The sequence below is a fragment of the Ovis aries genome, chromosome 3, assembly GCF_016772045.2.
Source record: "Ovis aries strain OAR_USU_Benz2616 breed Rambouillet chromosome 3, ARS-UI_Ramb_v3.0, whole genome shotgun sequence".
In the NCBI taxonomy this organism is placed as follows: Eukaryota; Metazoa; Chordata; class Mammalia; order Artiodactyla; family Bovidae; genus Ovis; species Ovis aries.
Genome location: NC_056056.1, coordinates 146808908 through 146829878, shown reverse-complemented (window position 1 = coordinate 146829878; position 20971 = coordinate 146808908). Strand labels below are relative to the sequence as shown.

At 37.3% G+C, this 20971-nt stretch overlaps 1 protein-coding gene across 3 annotated transcripts in view; it reads left to right on the top strand.

The window, feature by feature from the left end:
• Positions 1 to 20726, top strand: part of LRRK2 (leucine rich repeat kinase 2) — a 213335-nt gene extending 192609 nt beyond the window's left edge. For all 3 annotated transcript variants that reach the window (XM_042246875.1, XM_027967445.2, XM_042246876.2), the window contains 6 exons: positions 498 to 570; positions 1329 to 1513; positions 15519 to 15671; positions 16876 to 17084; positions 18904 to 18975; positions 19850 to 20726. In XM_042246875.1, coding sequence (XP_042102809.1) covers positions 498 to 570; positions 1329 to 1513; positions 15519 to 15671; positions 16876 to 17084; positions 18904 to 18975; positions 19850 to 19971 — 814 coding nt within the window. In that variant the 3' untranslated portion in view covers positions 19972 to 20726. The remainder of the gene's footprint in view (positions 1 to 497; positions 571 to 1328; positions 1514 to 15518; positions 15672 to 16875; positions 17085 to 18903; positions 18976 to 19849) is intronic.
• The last annotated feature ends 245 nt before the right edge of the window (positions 20727 to 20971 follow it).

The following is a 20971-nucleotide window of genomic DNA, read 5'->3' as shown; positions in this document are numbered from 1 at the left end:
TGTCATGGGAAATAGATGGGGAAACAGTGGAAACAGTGTCAAACTTTATTATTTTGGGTTCCAAAATCACTGCAGATGGTGACTGCAGCCATGAAATTAAAAGACGCTTACTCCTTGGAAGGAAAGTTATGACCAACCTAGATATTCAAAAGCAGAGACATTACTTTGCCGACTAAGGTCTGTCTAGTCAAGGCTATGGTTTTTCCAATAGTCATGTATGGATGTGAGAGTTGGACTGTGAAGAAGGCTGAGCGCCAAAGAATAGATGCTTTTGAACTGTGGTGTTGGAGAAGACTCTTGAGATCTACATTTTAGATGGACCGCGAAAGAAGTTACAATTTACATTTTCTCAAGTGAATGCTGTAAGGAAAGGGAGGTCAGGGCCAATAACCAGGAAAAAAACCTGTCTAAAGTTCAGTTAAGCTAGGGGGAATGTGAAGCCATCTTGGTCAATATAATCATTCTTTTTATAACAATTTTGACATTTTTTCTTTTAGCAAGCAAAAAAATTTCCTTTTAGTGGGAACTGCTGATGGCAACTTAGCGATTTTTGAAGATAAAACTGTTAAGGTAAATATTAAACACATTCTGCATCAAATTTTAAATTGTTTTATGTTTGTTCATCAACACCCTCCTTCTGATTATAAACTCCCTGACACTAAGGATCATGTATTCTGCTTTTTATCTTTTCATTGCTTCAGAAAGTCTTGTACACAATAGATTCTCTATAAGTACTTGCTGATTAACTGTGTATATGAATGAACCAAGGAAAAATTGATAAATGAGATCTGATTTATAATATAGTGTTAGTGATGGAAATAATTCCATTTTTATATAAGTGAAGTAGATAAATTCTTATAAATATATTGTAGAAAAGACAAGGGAAACAAGTTTTAAGTCTAGCTTACTATCAACCTATTCTTTAATCTTGAAGAAATCATTTGACTTTCTGTTCACAGAAAGAACAGTTCCACACTTCATTCATCTGTGGTTCCATCTAGTCATTTCACATCCTACCCATTCATACTCTTTGTTAGCAAAAAAGCTTATTATCTCATGAAAGACAAAGAAATAATTGTAGTAGAATTTTTAGGTTACTGCTGTACAAATTTTACATGGAGAAGTGAAGAGATTGGTTATAAAGATAACCGAATACTATTTGAATTAAATCCTGTTTTTATAAGCCATTTGAAAAATGTATCCTGAATTTTTATTTTTATACCTCTAACCATTTAAGAGGGAAAGCAGTTTTTAGGAAGCTGAAATTTTACACTGTTTCACTCTGTAGATACTCAATTTACTGAATGTGTTTTCTCTTTTTGGCAAAGTGTAAAGGAGCCTCTCCTTTGAAGATACTCAACATAGGAAATGTCAGCACTCCACTGATGTGCTTGAGTGAATCTGTGAACTTAACTGAAAAAAACATTATGTGGGGAGGATGTGGTACAAAAGTTTTCTCATTTTCTGATGATTTCACCATTCAGAAACTCATTGAGACCAGGACAAATCAGCGGTGAGTTATTCCTTTCTGTGCAGCTAACTTAACATTTTATTAATGTTTATTCTTTGTAATCATGTCAATAATACTGTCTGTAATTTCCAACAAAAATCTTTCAAAATGCATACATTATTCTTCTGTTGTAAATGTAAATATTCATTATGAAACTTAGAAAGCACAGGAATGTTTACAAAAATCACCCAGTCTAATAACATTTGGGATAAAACATGAAACCTATGGTAATTTTGTAGTTTATCAATTTAAATATTTATCATTTTCATTATCTCCATATCAAATTAAACATGGAATTTGAAAGACAATTCATTATTTACTAAAGATATGAATTTTACACATATATTTTGGATAATTTTCTTTGTTCTTTCTTTTGTTATTGAGGTATTATTGATTTATACTATTATATAAATTTCAGCTATACTACATAGGGATTTGAAATTTTCAAAGATTATATTCCATTTATAGTTATTATAAAATATTGGCTACATTCCCTGTGTTATACAGTATATCCTTGTAGCTTATTTTATACATAGTAATTTGTACTTCTTAATCTCCTAACATTATCTTGGCCCTCCCCTCTTTCCTCTCTGCACTGGTAAACACTAGTTTGTTCTCTATATCTGTGAGCAGTTTGTTTTATTCTTTAGATTCTACATATAAGTGAGATCAAATAGTATTTGTCTTTCTTTGACTTATTTCACTTAGCATAATAACCTCTAAGTTCATCCATGTTGTTGCAAATGGCAAAATTTCAATCATTTTATTGGTAGGTATTATTCTCTTATATATTTATACATACCATGTCTTCTTTCTTCATTTATCTGATGGTGGACACTTAGGTTGCTTTCATATCTTGCTTATTTTAGAGTGCTTGTATCATTTCAAATATGTATATATATATTTTTGATAAATACCCAGGAGTGGAATTTTTGGGTCATATGGTAGTTCAATTTTTAGTTTTCTGATGAATCTTCATACTTTATTTTCATAGTGGCTGCACCATTTTCACAACCAGTGTATGAGGTTTCCCTTTTCTCCACACTCTTGCCAATGCTTGTTATTTGTGGTCTTTTTGATGATAGCCATTCTGACAGGTGTTAGGTAATATTTCACTGTGGTTTTAATTTGAGCTTCTCTGATGATACTGATGGTAAGTGCCTTTTCATGTGTCATTTTGACATTATTAATTCTTCCAGTCCATGAACATGGTATATCTTTCCATCGGTTTCTGTCATCTTGTTTCTTTCATCAGTCTTACGGTTTTCTGAGTACAAGTCTTTTGTCTGCTCAGTTCAGTTGCTCAGTTGTGTCCAACTCTTTGCGACCCAATGTAGTCCCCTTCCCCTGCCCCCAATCCCTCCCACCATCCAAGTCTTTTCCAAAGAGTCAACTCTTTGCATGAGGTGGTGAAGTATTGGAGTTTCAGCTTCACCATCAGTCCTTCCAATGAACACCCAGGACTGATCTCCTTTAGGATGGACTGGTTGGATCTCCTTGCAGTCCAGGGGACTCTCAAGAGTCTTCTCCAACACCACAGTTCAAAAGCATCAATACTTCAGTGCTCAGCTTTCTTCACAGTCCAACATTCACATCCATATATGACTAATATGACTACTGGAAAAACCATAGCCTTGACTAGATGGACCTTTGTTGGCAAAGTAATGTCTCTGCTTTTGAATATGCTATCTAGGTTGGTCATAACTTTCCTTCCAAGGAGTAAGCATGTTTTAATTTCATGGCTGCAGTCACCATCTGCAGTGATTTTGGAGCCTAAGTGAAATCTATCACTGTTTCCATTTTTACCCTTCCATTTCACATGAAGTGATGGGACCAGATGCCATGATCTTCGTTTCTGAATGTTGAGCTTTAAGCCAACTTTTTCACTCTCCTCTTTCACTGTCATCCAGAGGCTCTTTAGTTCTTCTTCACTCTCTGCCATAAGAGTGGTGTCATCCGCATATCTGAGGTTATTGATATTTCTCCCAGCAATTTTGATTCCAGCTTGTGCTTCTTCCAGCCCAGCGTTTCTCATGATGTACTCTGCATATAAGTTAAATAAGAGAGTGACAATATACAGCCTTGACATACTCCTTTTCCTATTTAGAACAATTCTGTTGTTCCATGTCCAGTTCTAACTGTTGCTTCCTGACCTGCGTGTAGTTTTCTCAAGAAGCAGGTCAGGTAGGTTTATTCCTTGTTATTTTATTCTTTTTGATTCAGTTGCTAATGCAATTGTTTCCTTAATTCCTCTTTCTGATTGTTTGTTGTTAGTGTACGGAAATACAACAGATTTCTGTATCCTGCAACTTTATTGAATTCATTAATGAACTCTACTAGTTTTCTGGCAGTGTCTTTAGGATTTTCTATGGGTAGTATCTTATTTAATTTATATGCAAAGTACATCATGAGAAACACTGGGCTGGAAGAAGCACAAGCCGGAATCAAGATTGCTGGGAGAAATATCAGTAACCTCAGATATGCAGATGACACCACCCTTATGGCAGAAAGTGAAGAGGAACTAAAAAGTCTCTGGATGACAGTGAAAGAGGAGAGTGAAAAAGTAGGCTTAAAGCTCAACATTCAGAAAACGAAGATCATGGCATCTGGTCCCATCACTTCTTGGGAAATAGATGGGGAAACAGTGGAAACAGTGTCAGACTTTATTTTTGGGGCTCCAAAATCACTGCAGATGGTGATTGAAGCCATGAAATTAAAACATGCTTACTCCTTGGAAGGAAAGCTATGACCAACCTAGCCAGCATATTAAAAAGCAGCGACATTACTTTGCCAACAAAGTTCCATCTAGTCAAGGCTATGGGTTTTTCAGTAGTCATGTATGGGTGTGAAAGTTGGACTATAAAGAAAGCTGAGCACCAAAGTATTGATGCTTTTGAACTGTGGTGTTGGAGAAGACTCTTGAGAGTCCCTTGGTCTGTAAGGAGATCCAACCCATCCATTCTAAAGGAGATCAGTCCTGGGTGTTCATTGGAAGAACTGATGTTGCAGCTGAAACTCCAATACTCCTCATGCTAAGAGCTGACTCATTTGAAAAGACCCTGATGCTGGGAAAGATTGAGGGCAGGAGGAGAAGGGGATGACAGAGGATGAGATGGTTCGATGGCATCACCAACTCAATGGACATGAGTTTGGGTAGGCTCCAGGAGGTGGTGATGGACAGGGAGGCCTGGCGTGCTGAAGTTCATGGGTTTGCATAGAGTCGGACACGACTGAGCGACTGAACTGAAAACTGAATTTTCTAAATTTACTGAGGCTTATTTTTTGGCCTAGCATGTGACTTATCCAAGAGTATGTTACATGTTTACTTGAAAAGAATGTGCATTCAAATGCTTTTGCATAGAATGGGCTTCAGTTTATATATATGTAAAATTCATCTGGTATCATTTGTTATTTAAGGCCAGTATTTCCTTATTGATTTTCTGTATGGATGATCTGTCCATTGATGTAAGTAGTGTGTTAAGGTCCTCAACTATTACTGTATTACTATTGATTTCTCGCTTTATTTCTGTTAACATTTGGTTTATGTATTTAGGTTTTTCTATGTTGAGTGAATATATTAATAATTGTTATATCTTTTTTGAATGATCCCTTGATCATTATGTTATGTCCTTCTCTATTTCCTGTAAAAGTCTTTGTTTTGAAATCTATTTTTCTGTTATAATTATCGCTGCCCAGCTTTTTTTAATTTCCATTTGCATGGAATACCTTTTTCTGTCCTGAACTTTCAGTCAGTTTTATATCTGAATTGGGTCTTTGTAGGCTGCAAACATACAAATCTTGTTTCTGTATGCATTTTACCACTCTGTCTTTGATTAAAGCACTTAGTCCAATTTACATTTTAAATAGTTATTCATATGTATGTTCTTTTTGCCATTTTGTTAAATGTGTTGAGTTTGTCTTTGTAGGTGCCTTTTGTTCCTTTATTTTTTTGTTCTTTTCTCTTGTATTTCGATAATATCTTTAGTGCTGTTTTAAAGTCCTTTTTTTTTGTTTGTTTGTATCTATTACAGACTTTTGGCTTGTCACTACTGTGAGTTATACATGTGGAAATATACATGGAAGAAAATACAAGTGAGAATCTCTCAGTTGTGTCTTGACTCTTTTCAACCCATGGTGTAGCCTGCTAGGCTCCTCTGACCATTGAATTTTCTAGACAAGAATACTGGAGTAGGGAGCCATTCCCTTCTCCAAGGGATGTTCCCGACCCAGGGATCAAGCCCAGGTCTCCTGCATAGCAGGCAGAGTCTTTAACTGTTTTAAGTTGCTGATCTCTTAATTTCAAACACATTTTATCACCCTTGCATTTGTACTCTCCTCCTCTCACAATTATGGTTTTTTGATACCACATTTTACATGTAATTGCTTTGCATGTCTCTTAAATGCTTATTGTGGATATGCATAAATTTACAACTTTTGTCGTTTACCCTTACTACTAGTTCTGTGTGTGGATGCTTTCCTATCTTTAGTACCAGTTTGCCCTTACTGATGAAGTTTTTCAATTTATAATTTTCAATTTTCTTGTGGCCCTTCCTTTATCATTTAGAGAGTTACTTTAACATTTCTTGTGAGGCTGGTTTGGTAGTGCTGAACTTTTTTAGCTTTTGCTTGTCTGCGAAGTTTTTGATTTCTCCATCAACTCTGAATGAGAGCCTTGCTGGATAGAGTATTCTTGGTTTTTAAGTTTTTCCCTTTCATCATTTTAAATATATCATACCACTTCCTTCTGGCCTGCAGAGTTTCTGCTGAAAAATAAGCTGATAACCTTATGGGAATTCCTTTGTATGTTATTTGTTGTTTTTCTCTTTTATTATAATATTATCTCTATATCTTTATCTTTTATTTTAATTAAATAAATAAATAGTGTGTCTTGGTATGTTTGTTTTTGAGTTAATCCTCTATGGGACTCTGCTTTCTGAATTTATATATATATATATTTCCTTTCCCAGGTTAGGGAATTTTTCATCTGTTATAACTTATATTATGCTCCCAACTCCTTTCTTTCTGTCTCTCTTCTTCTTGGACCCTTATTCACTTTATAGTGAATATTATTGGGCTTGATGTTGTCCCAGAAGTCTCTTAAATTGTCCTCATTTCTTTCATTATTATTATTTTTTTCTGTTAAGCATCATTGATTTCCACTACTGTTTCTTCCAGGTTATTGATTCATTCATCTGTATCATTTAATCTACTATTGATTTCTTCTAGTACATTTTAAATTTCACTTATATTCTTTATCTCTGTTTGGTTGTTGTTTGTATTTTATAAATCTTTGTTAAAACTTCTAATGTCTTGCTCTGTGCATCAAATCTCTTGAGTTCTTTGATCATTTTTATGATCACTACTCTGAACTCTTTCTCAGGTTGATTGCCTAACTCAGCATTACTTAGCTCTTCTTCTAGAGTTTTATCTTGTTTCGTCATTCGAAACATGTTCCTCTGTCACTTAATTTTGCCTAAATTGCTTTTTTATATTAACTTATCTGGTAGGTTGGTTATGTTTCCTGACTTTGAAGAACTGGCCTTTTGCAGGAGACATCTTTTGTTCCCAGCAGTGTATTCCCCTCTCATCACCAATGCTGTATTCTCTACAGGTTCCCCCATGAGGGCTGCAAAGGTCTTTCTGTTGCAGCTGACGGACCATGTGAGCAGTCTGCTAAACTTGGTTGGCCTCTGGTCCATTTTGTTGCTCAATCTTGCCTTGTATGGAGGCTGAGATGACCTCTGGTTTGTGGTACTGGGTTACCAGGCATCTGACTGTGGAACTTTTGGGAGCCCTGGACTTTTGCTGGGTTATTTGTGGGTGGAGTCAGGGTCCAGAAGACCTAGGGGCTGTTGCCTGCCCGCCAATGGATAAAACTAAGTCATGGAGCTAGTGTGGCTTACTGGCAGGCAGAACCAAGTCCTGGATTCTTGTTTCAGGGCTATGGAGTCCCAGAGCATGTTGTTGGTGGGTGGGACTGGTTCCTGAAATATCTGGCTGTGTGGCCTCTGGTTTCTTGAAGCTTCTGTTGGCCTGCTGGTGTCTGTGTCCCCTGGGCGAGCTGCAGTTGCCTCCTACCCCAGCTTCTGCCTTCTATTCCAGACTATGTGGTGTGTGCCCTTTAAGTGTGAATTCTGTTTTCCCCAGCCCTCTGGGACTCCCGAAAGTAAGCCACACTGCCATTCAATACCAGATGCTCTGGGGGCTCATCTTCCTGGTGCAGGACTTCTGAGTTGGAGAGCTTGAATTGGGGTTTGAACTTCTCACTCCTTTGGGAGTGCGTCTGCAGTTGTAACTATTCTCCTGTTTGTGAAGCTCCTACTTGGGGGTGTTGGATTGGACTATATCATGACCCAATCCCTTCTACCTCTCTCAATTTGATTTCTTCTTTGTATTTTTTGGTTGTAGAAGATCTTTTCTGGTAGGTTCTAGTCTTTTTTAAATCTATGATTGTTTTTCAAATTGTTGTGATGGTGTGCCGGTGAGAAGAGGTCGACTCAGGGTCTTCTCCTCCACTTATCTTGCACACTTGCCCTGTGGATAATTTTAACTATTGATTGTAGGAAATGAACCTTAGGAATTAAGTCCTCTCTAGAGTTGATAATTATGCAGACATTTCCTCAAAAGAAAAGTTAGTGATACCAATTTTAAGCAGAATAAAATAAAATATAAACCTTGTTCCAATTTGTTGTTTCAGTTTTTTAAATTGTGTTTTAACCAAAGCATTACAGTTGGTTCTTATTCATCATATTCCTCAGTGAGAAGCAGTGTAGGGTTTGGATAAGAGCATAGATTGTTATTTGGCTTTGTCATGTATTGGTTATGTGAACTTGGCAAACTCTTCTCAAATCTTTGGTCCTCTAACCTGAGGATGGTAATGTACCCTGTCTCAAAGAGATACTTGAAAAACTAAAGAATAAAAAGTAATATAAGGAACTTGATGTGAGATCCAGTACTTGGTAAGCCCTCAATAAATGTTAGATAATTATCATGATTATTATTAGCTTTAAGTGAGAAATCTTTATCTCAGGGCATATCCTAGTTTTTCAACATCTGTCTAATTGCCCAAGAATGAAACTTGGGAAAAATCCTTCATTCTTCTGTTTCTAACTCTTTATCCACTTTACACTCTTCTTGACTCTCAAATGCTTATACTTCTTACTGCTTGATTGCTGCTACCATGGGCCAAGCTGCCATCTACCATCAAAGGCCTGGCCATTTTAACAATAGCAGAGAGTTCTCAAACCTCTGATTGTCTTCCCTTCAATTCATTCCCAACATTCAGGCAGAAGGATTGTTCTAAAATGCAAATCAAGCTGATGCTACTTTCCTGCTTAAAAGTGATCAGGGTATTCCAATGTCCTCTGCCTGAAGTCCAAGTTCCTTGAGATGACTTACCAGACTTTCATGATTTAGTCCTTGCTTATCTCTGTAGACTCATATTTTGCAACCTCCTTACCCTCTGTGCCTTAGCCAAAATAAATTTGTCTCAGTTTTGAAGATAGCATGCTCCCTTTCACTCCAGCCTTTACATATGGTTCTTTGTTTTTCTGAATGACTACTATGCCTCTTGTCTATAGTCTAAGAGTCACTTCTGGGTGGCTGTCTATGATCCCACCTGTGGTGTTTAGGTGCCTTAGATTTGTTTTTCTTCCATTGTATTTGTTATTTCCCCTCAGAATAGCTGTCACAAAAGTTTATAAATGTACTTTTAAAAATAACTTTCTCAATACCACTAGACATACTGCTTCTTAATTGGCTACACATTAGAAGCCACTAGGTAGCTAAAAATAATCTGATGCCCGGAACCTGCCTCAAAGCAATTAAAGCAGATGAATTAAGACTGGGGTGGGTCCTCCATGTTTGTCTCCCAAGTGATTCTAAAGTGTGGTCAGAGTTCAGATACACTGCTATATATGGTAAGTTCTCGTGCATGAGGATTTTCTATTCTTTTTTTTTTCCCAGAGATTTGTTTCCTCAGTTCAGTTAGTTCATTCACTCAGTCGTGCCTGACTCTTTGTGACCCCATGAATTGTAGCACACCAGGCCTCTCTCTCCATCACCAATTCCCGGAGTGCACTCAAACTCATGCCATCCAGCCACCTCATCCTCTGTCGTCCCGTTCTCCTCCTGCCCCCAATCCCTCCCAGCATCAGAGTCTTTTCCAATGAGTCAGCTCTTCACATGAGGTGGCCAAAGTACTGGAGTTTCAGCTTTAACATCATTCCTTCCAAAGAACACCCAGGACTGATCTCCTTTAGAATGGACTGGTTGGATCTCCTTGCAGTCCAAGGGACTCTCAAGAGTCTTCTCCAACACCATAGTTCAAAAGCATCATTTCTTCAGCACTGAGCTTTCTCCACAGTCCAACTCTCACATCCATACATGACCACAGGAAAAACCATAGCCTTGACTAGACAGACCTTTGTTGGCAAAGTTCTGCTCTTCAACATGCTATCTAGGTTGATCATAACTTTCCATCCAAGGAGTAAATGTCTTTTAATTTCATGGCTGCAGTGATTTTGGAGCCCCCAAAAATAAAGTCTGACACTGTTTCCACTGTTTCCCCATCTATTTCCAAAGAAATGATGGGACCAAATGCCATGATCTTCGTTTTCTGAATGTTGAGCTTTAAGCCTACTTTTTCACTCTCCTCTTTGACTGTCATCAAGAGGCTTTTTACTTTCTCTTCACTTTCTGCCATAAGGGAGGTATCATCTGCATATCTGAGGTTATTTATATTTCTCCCAGCAATCTTGATTCCAGCTTGTGCTTCTTCCAGGCCAGCGTTTCTCATGGTGTACTCTGCATATAAGTTAAATAAGCAGGGTGACGATATACAGCCTTGACGTACTCCTTTTCCTATTTGAAACCAGACTGTTGTTCCATGTCCAGGTCTAACTGTTGCTTCCTGACCTGCATAGAGATTTCTCAACAGGCAGGTCAGGTGGTCTTGGCATTCCCATCTCTTTAAGAATTTTCTGCAGTTTATTGTGATCCACACAGTCAAAGGCTTTGGCATAGTCAATAAAGCAGAAATAGATGCCTTTCAGGAACTCTCTCGGATGCTGGCAATTTGATCTCTGGTTCCTCTGCCTTTCTAAAACCAGCTTGAACATCTGGAAGTTCACGGTTCATGTACTGCTTAAGCCTGGCTTGGAGAATTTTGAGCATTACTTTACTAGCATTTGAGATGAGTGTAATTGTGCGGTAGTTTATTTCCTCAGTTCAGTTCAGTTCAGTTCAGTTTAGTCGCTCAGTCGTGTCCGACTCTTTCAACCCCATGAATCGCAACACACCAGGCCTTCCTGTCCATCACCAACGCCCGGAGTTCACTCAGGCTCACGACTGTAGAGTCAGTGATGCCATCCAGCCATCTCATCCTCTGTCATCCCCTTCTCCTCCTGCCCCAATCCTCCTAGCATCAGTGTCTTTTCCAATGAGTCATGAGGTGGCCAAAGTACTGGAGTTTCAGCTTTAGCATCATTCCTTCCAAAGAAATCCCAGGGCTGATCTCCTTCACAATGGACTGGTTGGATCTCCTTGCAGTCCAAGGGACTCTCAAGTCTTCTCCAACACCACAGTTCAAAAGCATCAATTCTTCAGTGCTCAGGTTTCTTCACAGTCCAACTCTCACATCCATACATGACCACTGGAAAAACCATAGCTTTGACTAGATGGACCTTGGTCAGCAAAGTAATGTCTCTGCTTTTGAATATGCTATCTAGGTTGGTCATAACTTTTCTTCCAAGGAGTCAGTTCAGTTCAGTTCAGTCGCTCAGTCGTGTCCGACTCTTTGCGACCCCATGAATCACAGCACGCCAGGCCTCCCTGTCCATCACCATCTCCCGGGGTTCACTCAGACTCGAGTCCATCAAGTCCGTGATGCCATCCAGCCATCTCATCCTCGGTCGTCCCCTACTCCTCCTGCCCGCAATCCCTCCCAGCATCAGAGTCTTTTCCAGTGAGTCAACTCTTCTCATGAGGTGGCCAAAGTACTGGAGTTTCAGCTTTAACATCATTCCTTCCAAAGAACACCCAGGACTGATCTCCTTCAGAATGGACTGGTTGGATCTGGTTGCAGTCCAAGGGACTCTCAAGAGTCTTCTCCAACACCACAGTTCAAAAGCATCAATTCTTCGGCACTCAGCCTTCTTCACAGTCCAACTCTCACATCCATACATGACCACAGGAAAAACCATATCCTTGACTAGATGGACCTTAGTCGGCAAAGTAATATCTCTGCTTTTGAATATACTATGACAGGGTGACAATATACAGCCTTAGTCGGCAAAGTAATATCTCTGCTTTTGAATATACTATGGCAGGGTGACAATATACAGCCTTGACGCAGTCCTTTTCCTGTTTGAAACCAGTCTGTTGTTCCATGTCCTGTTCAAACTGTTGCTTCCTGACCTGCATAGAGATTTCTCAAGAGGCAGGTCAGGTGGTCTGGTATTCCCATCTCTTTCAGAATTTTCCGCAGTTAATGTGATCCACACAGTCAAAGGCTTTGACATAGTCAATAAAGCAGAAATAGATGTTTTTCTGGAACTGTCTTGCTTTTTCGATGATCCAGAGGATGTTGGTAATTTGATCTCTGGTTCCTCTGCCTTTTCTTAAACCTGCTTGAACATCAGGAAGTTCACAGTTCACATATTGCTGAAGCCTGGCTTGGAGAATTTTGAGCATTACTTTAGTAGCATGTGAGATGAGTGCAGTTGTGCAGTAGTTTGAGCATTCTTTGGTATTGCTTTTCTTTGGGATTGGAATGAAAACTGACCTTTTCCAGTCTTGTGGCCACTGCTGAGTTTTCCAAATTTGCTGGCATATCGAGTGCAGCACTTCACAGCATAATCTTTCAGGATTAGAAGTAGCTCAATAGGAATTCCATCACCTCCACTAGTTTTGTTGATAGTGATGCTTTCTAAGGCCCACTTGACTTCACATTCCTGGATGTCTGGCTCTAGATGAGTGATCACACCATTGTGATTATCTGGGTCATGAAGATCTTTTTTACACAGTTTTTCAGTGTATTCTTGCCAGCTCTTCTTAATATCTTCTGCTTCTGTTAGGTCCAGACCATTTCTGTCCATTATTGAGCCCATCTTTGCATGAAATGTTCCCTTGGTATCTCTAATTTTCTTGAAGAAATCTCTAGTCTTTCCCATTCTGTTCTTTCCTCTATTTCTTTATATTGATTGCTGAAGAAGGCTTTCTTACCTCTTCTTGCTATTCTTTGGAACTCTGCATTCAGATGTTCATATCTTTCCTTTGCTCCTTTGCTTTTTGCCTCTCTTCTTTTCACAGCTATTTGTAAGGTCTTCCCAGACAGCCATTTTGCTTTTTTGCATTTCTTTTCCATGGGGAGGGTCTTGATCCCTGTCTCCTGTACAATGTTACAAACCTCATTCCATAGTTCATCAGGCACTCTATCAGTCAGATCTAGGCCCTTAAATCTATTTCTCACTTCTACTGTATAATCATAAGGGATTTGATTTAGGTCACACCTGAATGGTCTAGTGGTTTTCCTGCTTTCTTCAATTTGAGTCTGAATTTGGTAATAAGGAGTTCATGATCTGAGCCACAGTCAGCTCCTGGTCTTGTTTTTGTTGACTGTATAGAGCTTCTTCAATTTGCCTTGATTCATGGACCTGACATTCCAGGGTCCTATGCAATATTGCTCTTTACAGCATCGGACCTTGCTTCTATCACCAGTCACATCCACAGCTGGGTATTGTTTTTGCTTTGGCTCCATCCCTTCATTCTTTCTGGAGTTATTTCTCCACTGATCTCCAGTAGCCTGTTGGGTACCTACTGACCTGGGGAGTTCCTCTTTCAATATCCTATCATGTTGCCTTTTCATACTGTTCATGGGGTTCTCAAGGCAAGAATGCTGAAGTGGTTTGCCATTCCCTTCTCCAGTGGACCACATTCTGTCAGACCTCTCCACCATGACCCACCTGTCTTGGGTTGCCCCACAGGCATGACTTAGTTTCATTGAGTTAGACAAGGCTGTGGCCCTAGTGTGATTAGATTGACTAGTTTTCTGTGAGTATGGTTTCAGTGTGTCTGCCCTCTGATGCCCTCTTGCAACACCTACCATCTTACCTGGGTTTCTCTTACCTTGGACGATGGGTAGCTCCTCACCGCTGCCCTTCCTGACCTTCAACGTGGGATAACTCCTCTAGGCCTTCCTGCGCCCACGCAGCCACCGCTCCTTGGATGTGGGGTTGCTCCTCCCAGCTGCCACCCCTGGCCTCGGACATGGGGTTGTTCCTCCTGGCCGCCTCCCCTGGCCTCGGGTATGGGGTGGCTCCTCCCGGCCGCCACCCCTGACCTCAGACGTGGGGTAGCTCCTCCCGGCCTAGCATGTGGTAAATATTTGGTTAAACATATTCTCACTCGGGCTTCCCAGGTGGTGCTAGTGGCAAAGGACCTGCCTCCCACTGTAGGAGATGTAAGAGACACGGGTTTGATTGCTGGGTTGGGAAAATACCCTGGAGAAGGAAATGGCAACCCACTCCAGTATTCTTGCCTGGAGAATCCCATGGACAGAGGAGCCAGGTGGGCTATAGTTTATAAGGTTGCAAAGAGTCGGACATGAGTGAAGCAGTTTAGCAGACACGCACATTCTTATTCTGTAATTTCCACTTTTAACCAATTTAAACAGGCCTGAAGATATAAGAAGAAAAGCCCCCTCCCCTCCTCACATTCTTGTATTTTACATAGAATGTTATGAGGTCATGGTATGAATTAGCCCCCTAAAATTCCCTTTAAGATTTGGAATATAGGTGATTTACTAGATAGAATGGCCATAAATATCAGGCTCTCAAAGATATTCATTTTCAAAAAGAGATTAGGACCCGGTTTCACATACACTTGGAAATATCACAGGCACTTCTCAGAAGTTGTCACCCATTGTCTAATATCTCTCTCCCATTAAGCAGATACCATGGTAAGGAAACAGAGTAGTGTCAGGACATACTAATGAATATGATTTTATATTTAATAATATTTGATGCTGGGAGGGATTGAGGGCAGGAAGAGAAGGGGATGACAGAGGATGAGATGGCTGGATGGCATCACTGACTCAATGGTCATGAGTCTGAGTGAACTCCGGGAGTTGGTGATGGACAGGGAGGCCTGGTGTGCTGTGATTCATGGGGTCACAAAGAGTTGTACACCACCGAGCGACTGAACTGAACTGAACTGAACTGAGTATTACTATAGATTATTATTTTATATTTAAGGCATCAGTTTTGGAAAAAGGAATGACTGGTCTGTTTCAGTAAGTCAGGGAAGAATTTGAGAGGAGCTGACATTTAAATTAAGCCTTGAAGTACAACTTGGAGTTTGCCATGCAGATGGGGCCTTTGGTTGCCAATCTGTTTATGAAATGCCAAAAATACTAGGTTGGAAGGTAGATGTTTAAAAATATCTGCCATTTTCCTTTATTTTCAAAGGGGAAAGAAAAATGACAATTTGCTTTCTAATATTTGGATGACGGTGTGGATTTTTTTCCCCATACCTTGACTGGCTTGTGTTGAGGCAGATATATTTTAATATTTGAAGACTGCCACTGAGGTGGATTTAAAGGTCTTACGATTTTAAGTGTAAATGGGTGACCCTTAATATCCCAGTCATTCTTGACAATATGGATTTTTTTGCAGTATTATAAAGTTACAGATATTACTATGATTTTCTTAGAAATCAAGATACTTTACATATTCAGATAATATAATATTCTATAGATAACCAGATAAAACAGAAATTAATAAAATAGGAAACAAATTTTAATTTTATTATCAAGGAAGAAATATGAAGTAACCAGAAGTAGGTGAAGTATCAAAGTATTCTGTTCAGAATGGTTAGGGGATAATATGAAATAATTGTTTCTTTTTCAAAATAGTGTTAATCCTTTATATGCATTAAGAGCTAATATGAAGTTGTATTACATTTTAAAATAATAAAAAAAATTAAATGACATTATTTTCTTTCCCTCTAGATTTTCTTATGCATCTTTCTGTGATTCCAACATCATAGCAGTGGTGGTAGACACGGCCCTTTATGTTGCTAAGAAAAATAGCCCATTTGTGGAAGTGTGGGATAAGAAGACTGAAAAACTCTGCGAACTAATAGACTGTGTGCACTTTTTAAAGTAAATTAATATTTTTTAAATTTATTTTATTGTGGAAAGAGTACTATGGGACCTATCTGCTTAACAAATTTTTAAGTGTGCACTGTGTTGTTGAATGTAGGTACAGTGTCATTGATTCTTTATTTCATGCCTGTAAGAACTGTCCTTGCACTTCAGATTTCACAGAGGGAGAAATTATGGCTTATTTTTCTTCCTTTATACTTCTAAATAGATAAATGTTAACAAAATTCAGAAACAAAATTATTAATAATTTTTGGCACCATCTGTTGGTATCCAGCAAATTTCATCTTTGTAAAAAAAATAGAATCATAACAGATATGGTTTCCTCAAGGTATTACAAAGAAAAAGTCACAAAACAATATAAAATATGGGTGAAAAATGTGCTAGACTGACCAGGATCAAGTGTGTAGGAGACTTCACATCACCCGTATAACTGTGTGCTGCTGCTGGCATCCAGGGCCATCCCCAGTCTTATTTGCTAGCTACTATATAATTTTATTTTGGTTTTACTGTATAGAATTTTTTTTATCTTCTGGAGAACATTTTTATTATATACCATATCCATAAACTGAGATTTCAAAATTTACTAACACTTTAGTTTATCTCTGGATGGTGAGGAGATTTCTGTTTGGAAGACTTGACAGTTCTGCCTAGTAAGAGGTCCTTTCCTGGAGTTCTAAAATTGTAAGAATTTTTTTGCTTCTGGATACCTCATTTTTGTCATGAATTATTCATTAGCTCAGGGAAAAATTCAGTGATTTGGATTCATATCTTTTACATGTAGATGACTATAGTTTTTATTTTCTTTTATAACTTTTAAACTTCATAAAAAATTTTGAAACTAATACTTTTTTCTTTATATTGAGCAGATACTATTCATTTTTTGCTGGATTGCATAGGTTTGTTATATATAAAAATTATATTCATCTTATTTCAGAGTTTCTTGAATTTAAGAGGCAATTGTTGTGTTATCTTTGATAATTTATGCTTTAAGTAGCAAAATGTGGCTCTTTGACATTCTATATTTAGCAAAATTAGTTTCATATAATTTTAATGATATGTAATGAATCTTGTCATGTATTCATAATCCAAAATGTTGTATATATATATTTATGTGTGTGTATATCTGTATGTATAGTCACATTTATTTTATCTCTTTATTTTTGAACAAAAAGGATTAACACATGCTTTCATTATGGTTTAGGGAGGAACTGGTCCGAGTAAGCAAGGAATTGAAACACAAAATGTCTTATTCTGGGAGAGTGAAGACTCTCTGCCTCCAGAAGAACACTGCTCTCTGGATAGGAACTGGAGGAGGCCATATCTTACTCCTTGATCTTTCAACTCGTCGAATTATACGTATAATTCACAACTTTTGTGATTCTGTTAGAGTCATGATGATTGCACAGTTAGGCAAGTTTACTTCCTTTAAATCTTTTATCATATTCTCTTAAGACTGTAAGAATATGTTTTTTCTTCACTTCCAAACATTGTATGAAGTGTCTCAGAAATTTTGAGTAGGGGCCTTAAAAGCATGAAGTGAGTAGATGTTTTTAGTCCCATAAGAGAAGCAGGTATTGCAAGTGAACACTAAATTTAGGTCTTACTTTCTCTCTTTTCTTTATAATCAAGGCAAAAAATATATGTTAAGCATTTTTAACTTTTTGACAAAGAAATTTAAGCAGATGACTATTTTGATCTTAGTTTAAACTTTCTACCCTTGTTAAGGAATACCATTTAGTTTTTCTTTCTGTAAATAAATTTATATTTTTGTACAGTATATATTGCTACCAGTGTATATTCTTATAGCAATATATACTTCATAATCTATATGCAAATATTGGAAAATCATTATGTTTTATTTACTTTATGTTTTCTGTTGTTCCTACTTTTCTACTCAACTATGAAGAAATCATGATAGCACATGATGCTCACACTTAACTCTTATTTTGACTAGTTATTTGCTTTAGGGAATAGACTTAGTATTTATACAGAGTTGATCACAAAAGTGGGATTAAGTTCTATAAAACTAGAGTTTATGTAACTTTGGGGCTTCCCTGGTGGCTCCACAGTAAAAAAAAAAAAAAAAAAAATCCACCTGTAATGCAGGAGACGTGAATTTGATCTCTGGGTCAGGAAGATTCCCTGGAGGAGACCATGGCAACCTGCTCCAGTTGTTGTTTGGGAGATCCCATGGACAGAGGAGCCTGGTGGGCTACAATCCATGGGGTCACAAAAGAGTTGGACATGATCTAGCTACTAAACAACATCAACGGATGTAATTAGCAAATGAATAATAAAAATGTCGAAACAGGATGAAGACAACAGTAAACTCCTTTTACAGTAACGTATTAAGGAGAGACCAGTGTTTCTCTTCAGTCTCACAAATTTCCCATGAATAGGTGTCAGAGTTGCACGAAAGTTAGAATTACGGGCTCCTCATGATTGACGACTGCCAGGACACTTGTCCATGCAAGCAAAGTAGTAGGCGGATGGGGGGTTGTCTCTCTAGTCTTACTCACCAAGGTTGTTGTAGCCTTTAATTTGTATGTACTTGGTATCCAAATGGTTGTTCATTACTGACATTATAGGGCAATTTCAATGGGTTTAATTGATTTTTTAAATAATTTAAACATAATATACAATATATGGTTTGATCTAGCTTCAACTCAGCTCTCTTGCCCTTGTCTTTTGCCGTATTCTTCTTTGCTCTTTCTGCTCTAGAAGAAAGTTCAGCCTCTCTTAAATACCATGCTTCATCCTACCTCAAAGTTTTGTGTGTGCTGTTTCATTCTGCGTAACTTAGTTACTGTTTAGTAACTAATCTCATCACTAGACCATAAACTCCATTTGTCTCTCTTTAATACATTCCTGTAAAAGGAACTTACACTATCTCTTTCATATATAGCTTTTGTTGGAGGAGTAATATATAACTATTGAGCCCATTTTGCAGCGAGTTTAAGCTGTTTTCTCAGATTCTCACAATAAGAATCATAACAAGAAGGTAGATCAAATTTTCTAACTTTAAAAACATACTGGTCACCTTGCAGAGTATTTTTTGTTCATCACCTTGCAGAGTATTTTTTGTTCAAACTCAGTTGAGGGATCTCTTAAGTAATGGAATTGTAAGTTAATTTCCAAGGTTTTTATGTCTTAAAATATGAACTGTTGTACTCTTTAAAGTCCAACTTATTATATTGTTTTAACAGAACTCTTTTATTTTTTAATAAAGGAAGCCTTAAAAATGTCATGCTGGTTTTGGGGTATAACCGGAAAAGTGCTGAAGGTACACAACACCAAAAAGGTAATGTTTAATAGGATACTGTATTCCAAGCAGACTGAAATGACATGAATGATTATAACATATTATGTTTTTATACATTTAAGGTAAATATTACATATGCATACAACTTTAGGCATTTTTAATTGATAGCTTTGTTATAGTTCAAATAATTTAGATATAAATCTTCAAAATTAAGTTTTAGTGATTTAGCAGTGTAATATATTTTTCAGGTGAAGTAGAGCTAGCAACCACTATTAAATGAGAACTAGCTCAAACCCAACATGGGTATTTTCCCTTAGATCTTACCTACTCCGTATTATCCAAATCATAGTCTGATTTTGAAAAGTGTTTGAAAAGGCTTTTTTTCTTTCAGAAAATGAAGCTTTATGTTACTAAAGGTCCATTGTTAAAATTTAGTAGTTAGTTCTATAATGCATCTTAAACACTTTCCAAATATAATTTCTTATAAATGGTAATAATTTAATGTTACTTTTATATGAATATGTATATAGTGTGTGTGTGTGTGTGTGTGTGTGTGTCTGTGTGTGTATGTAGTCCCAAGTGGCACTAGTGGTAAAGAACTGAGATGCCAGTGCAGGAGAATTAAGAGATCCAGGTTCAATCTCTGGGTCGGCAAGATGCCCTTGAGTAGGGCATGGCAACTTGCTCCAGTATTCTTGCCTGGAAAATTCCATGGACAGAGGAGCCTGGAGGGCTATAGTTCATGGGGCCACAAAGAGTCAGGAACGGCTGACCACACACACACACACACACATACCCCCACACATATATATACACACATACACGTTGGTCCAACAGCTAAATATAAATTAACAAAAGATAAAAATGTTTCATGGCAGATCTTTGTAACATGATTTGTTTTTTAATTTTCTAGAGATACAATCTTGCTTGTCTGTTTGGGACGTCAATCTTCCACATGAAGTGCAAAATTTAGAAAAACATATTGAAGTAAGAAAAGAATTAGCTGAAAAAATGAGAAGAATATCTGTTGAATAAGAGGGATATTGGAAATCTTTATCTTTGGATAGAAAAATGGTTATCTTCTTTTGTAAATATCTTTAAAACATGTTTATATATAAAAATAATAATTTCTACTACTTGCTGTTTGCTAATGTGTATATGAAGGAATGTTTATAGATTTTATTTTGTAAAAATGTACAAAATTGTTACCAGTGAAAATATATTTTAAAGAACTATTTTAAATGTAATATTTCTTATATATCCTAATTAAGTTTATGGATTAAATAATAAAAGGAAATCTAAAAAGTACTTGATTGTAGTACTCATACTAAAATTTACAAAGTGGATAATTTTTTGTTTTGTTACTCATAATGAAGGTTATGTTTATTTTGCATTCTGTGGTAAGACTGGTCTATTGCTGGATTACCATCTAGATATTCTGCGAAGTGGAATAAAAATATTAGAAAAGTTTAACACATTCCTTCTTAGATTGCTTTAAAATACAGTTATCATATATACTTGTATATAGTCATTGAATTTGCACTAATGAAGCCCTTTGCTGGAACATGAGTTATTTTTGTTGCTGATGTAAACAGTGCATCTCATACAACTTCACTTTATCTAAAACAAAATGCCATAAAATGTGCTGATAAGAAACTAACATGTTGTCAAAATCCTCCTATCCGAGAAAGATGTAGCTATTCTCTTTCCTATATTGTAACTCTGTCTTCAAATATGAAATCATAAAGTTTTATAATTGATGTAAATAAAATGTACAGTCCTTCAAGTGATATTATTATATTTTAATTTTGATTTTAAGTGCTAAACCACACCACTGACTACTTGTTCCCAATCTTCTTCACTCCAAATATTAGTACTCATCTTCTTCCTTAATTTGTGACCTGCAAATTCTACATCAGTCAAAATAGAAACTCTATTTTCAGAATTACAGAATTCTATAACTCCCACCAAGACCATGGAGATAAGAATGTAGCATTCCAGTTTGCTGAAACAGAAAGGAGCTTTGGCTATGATG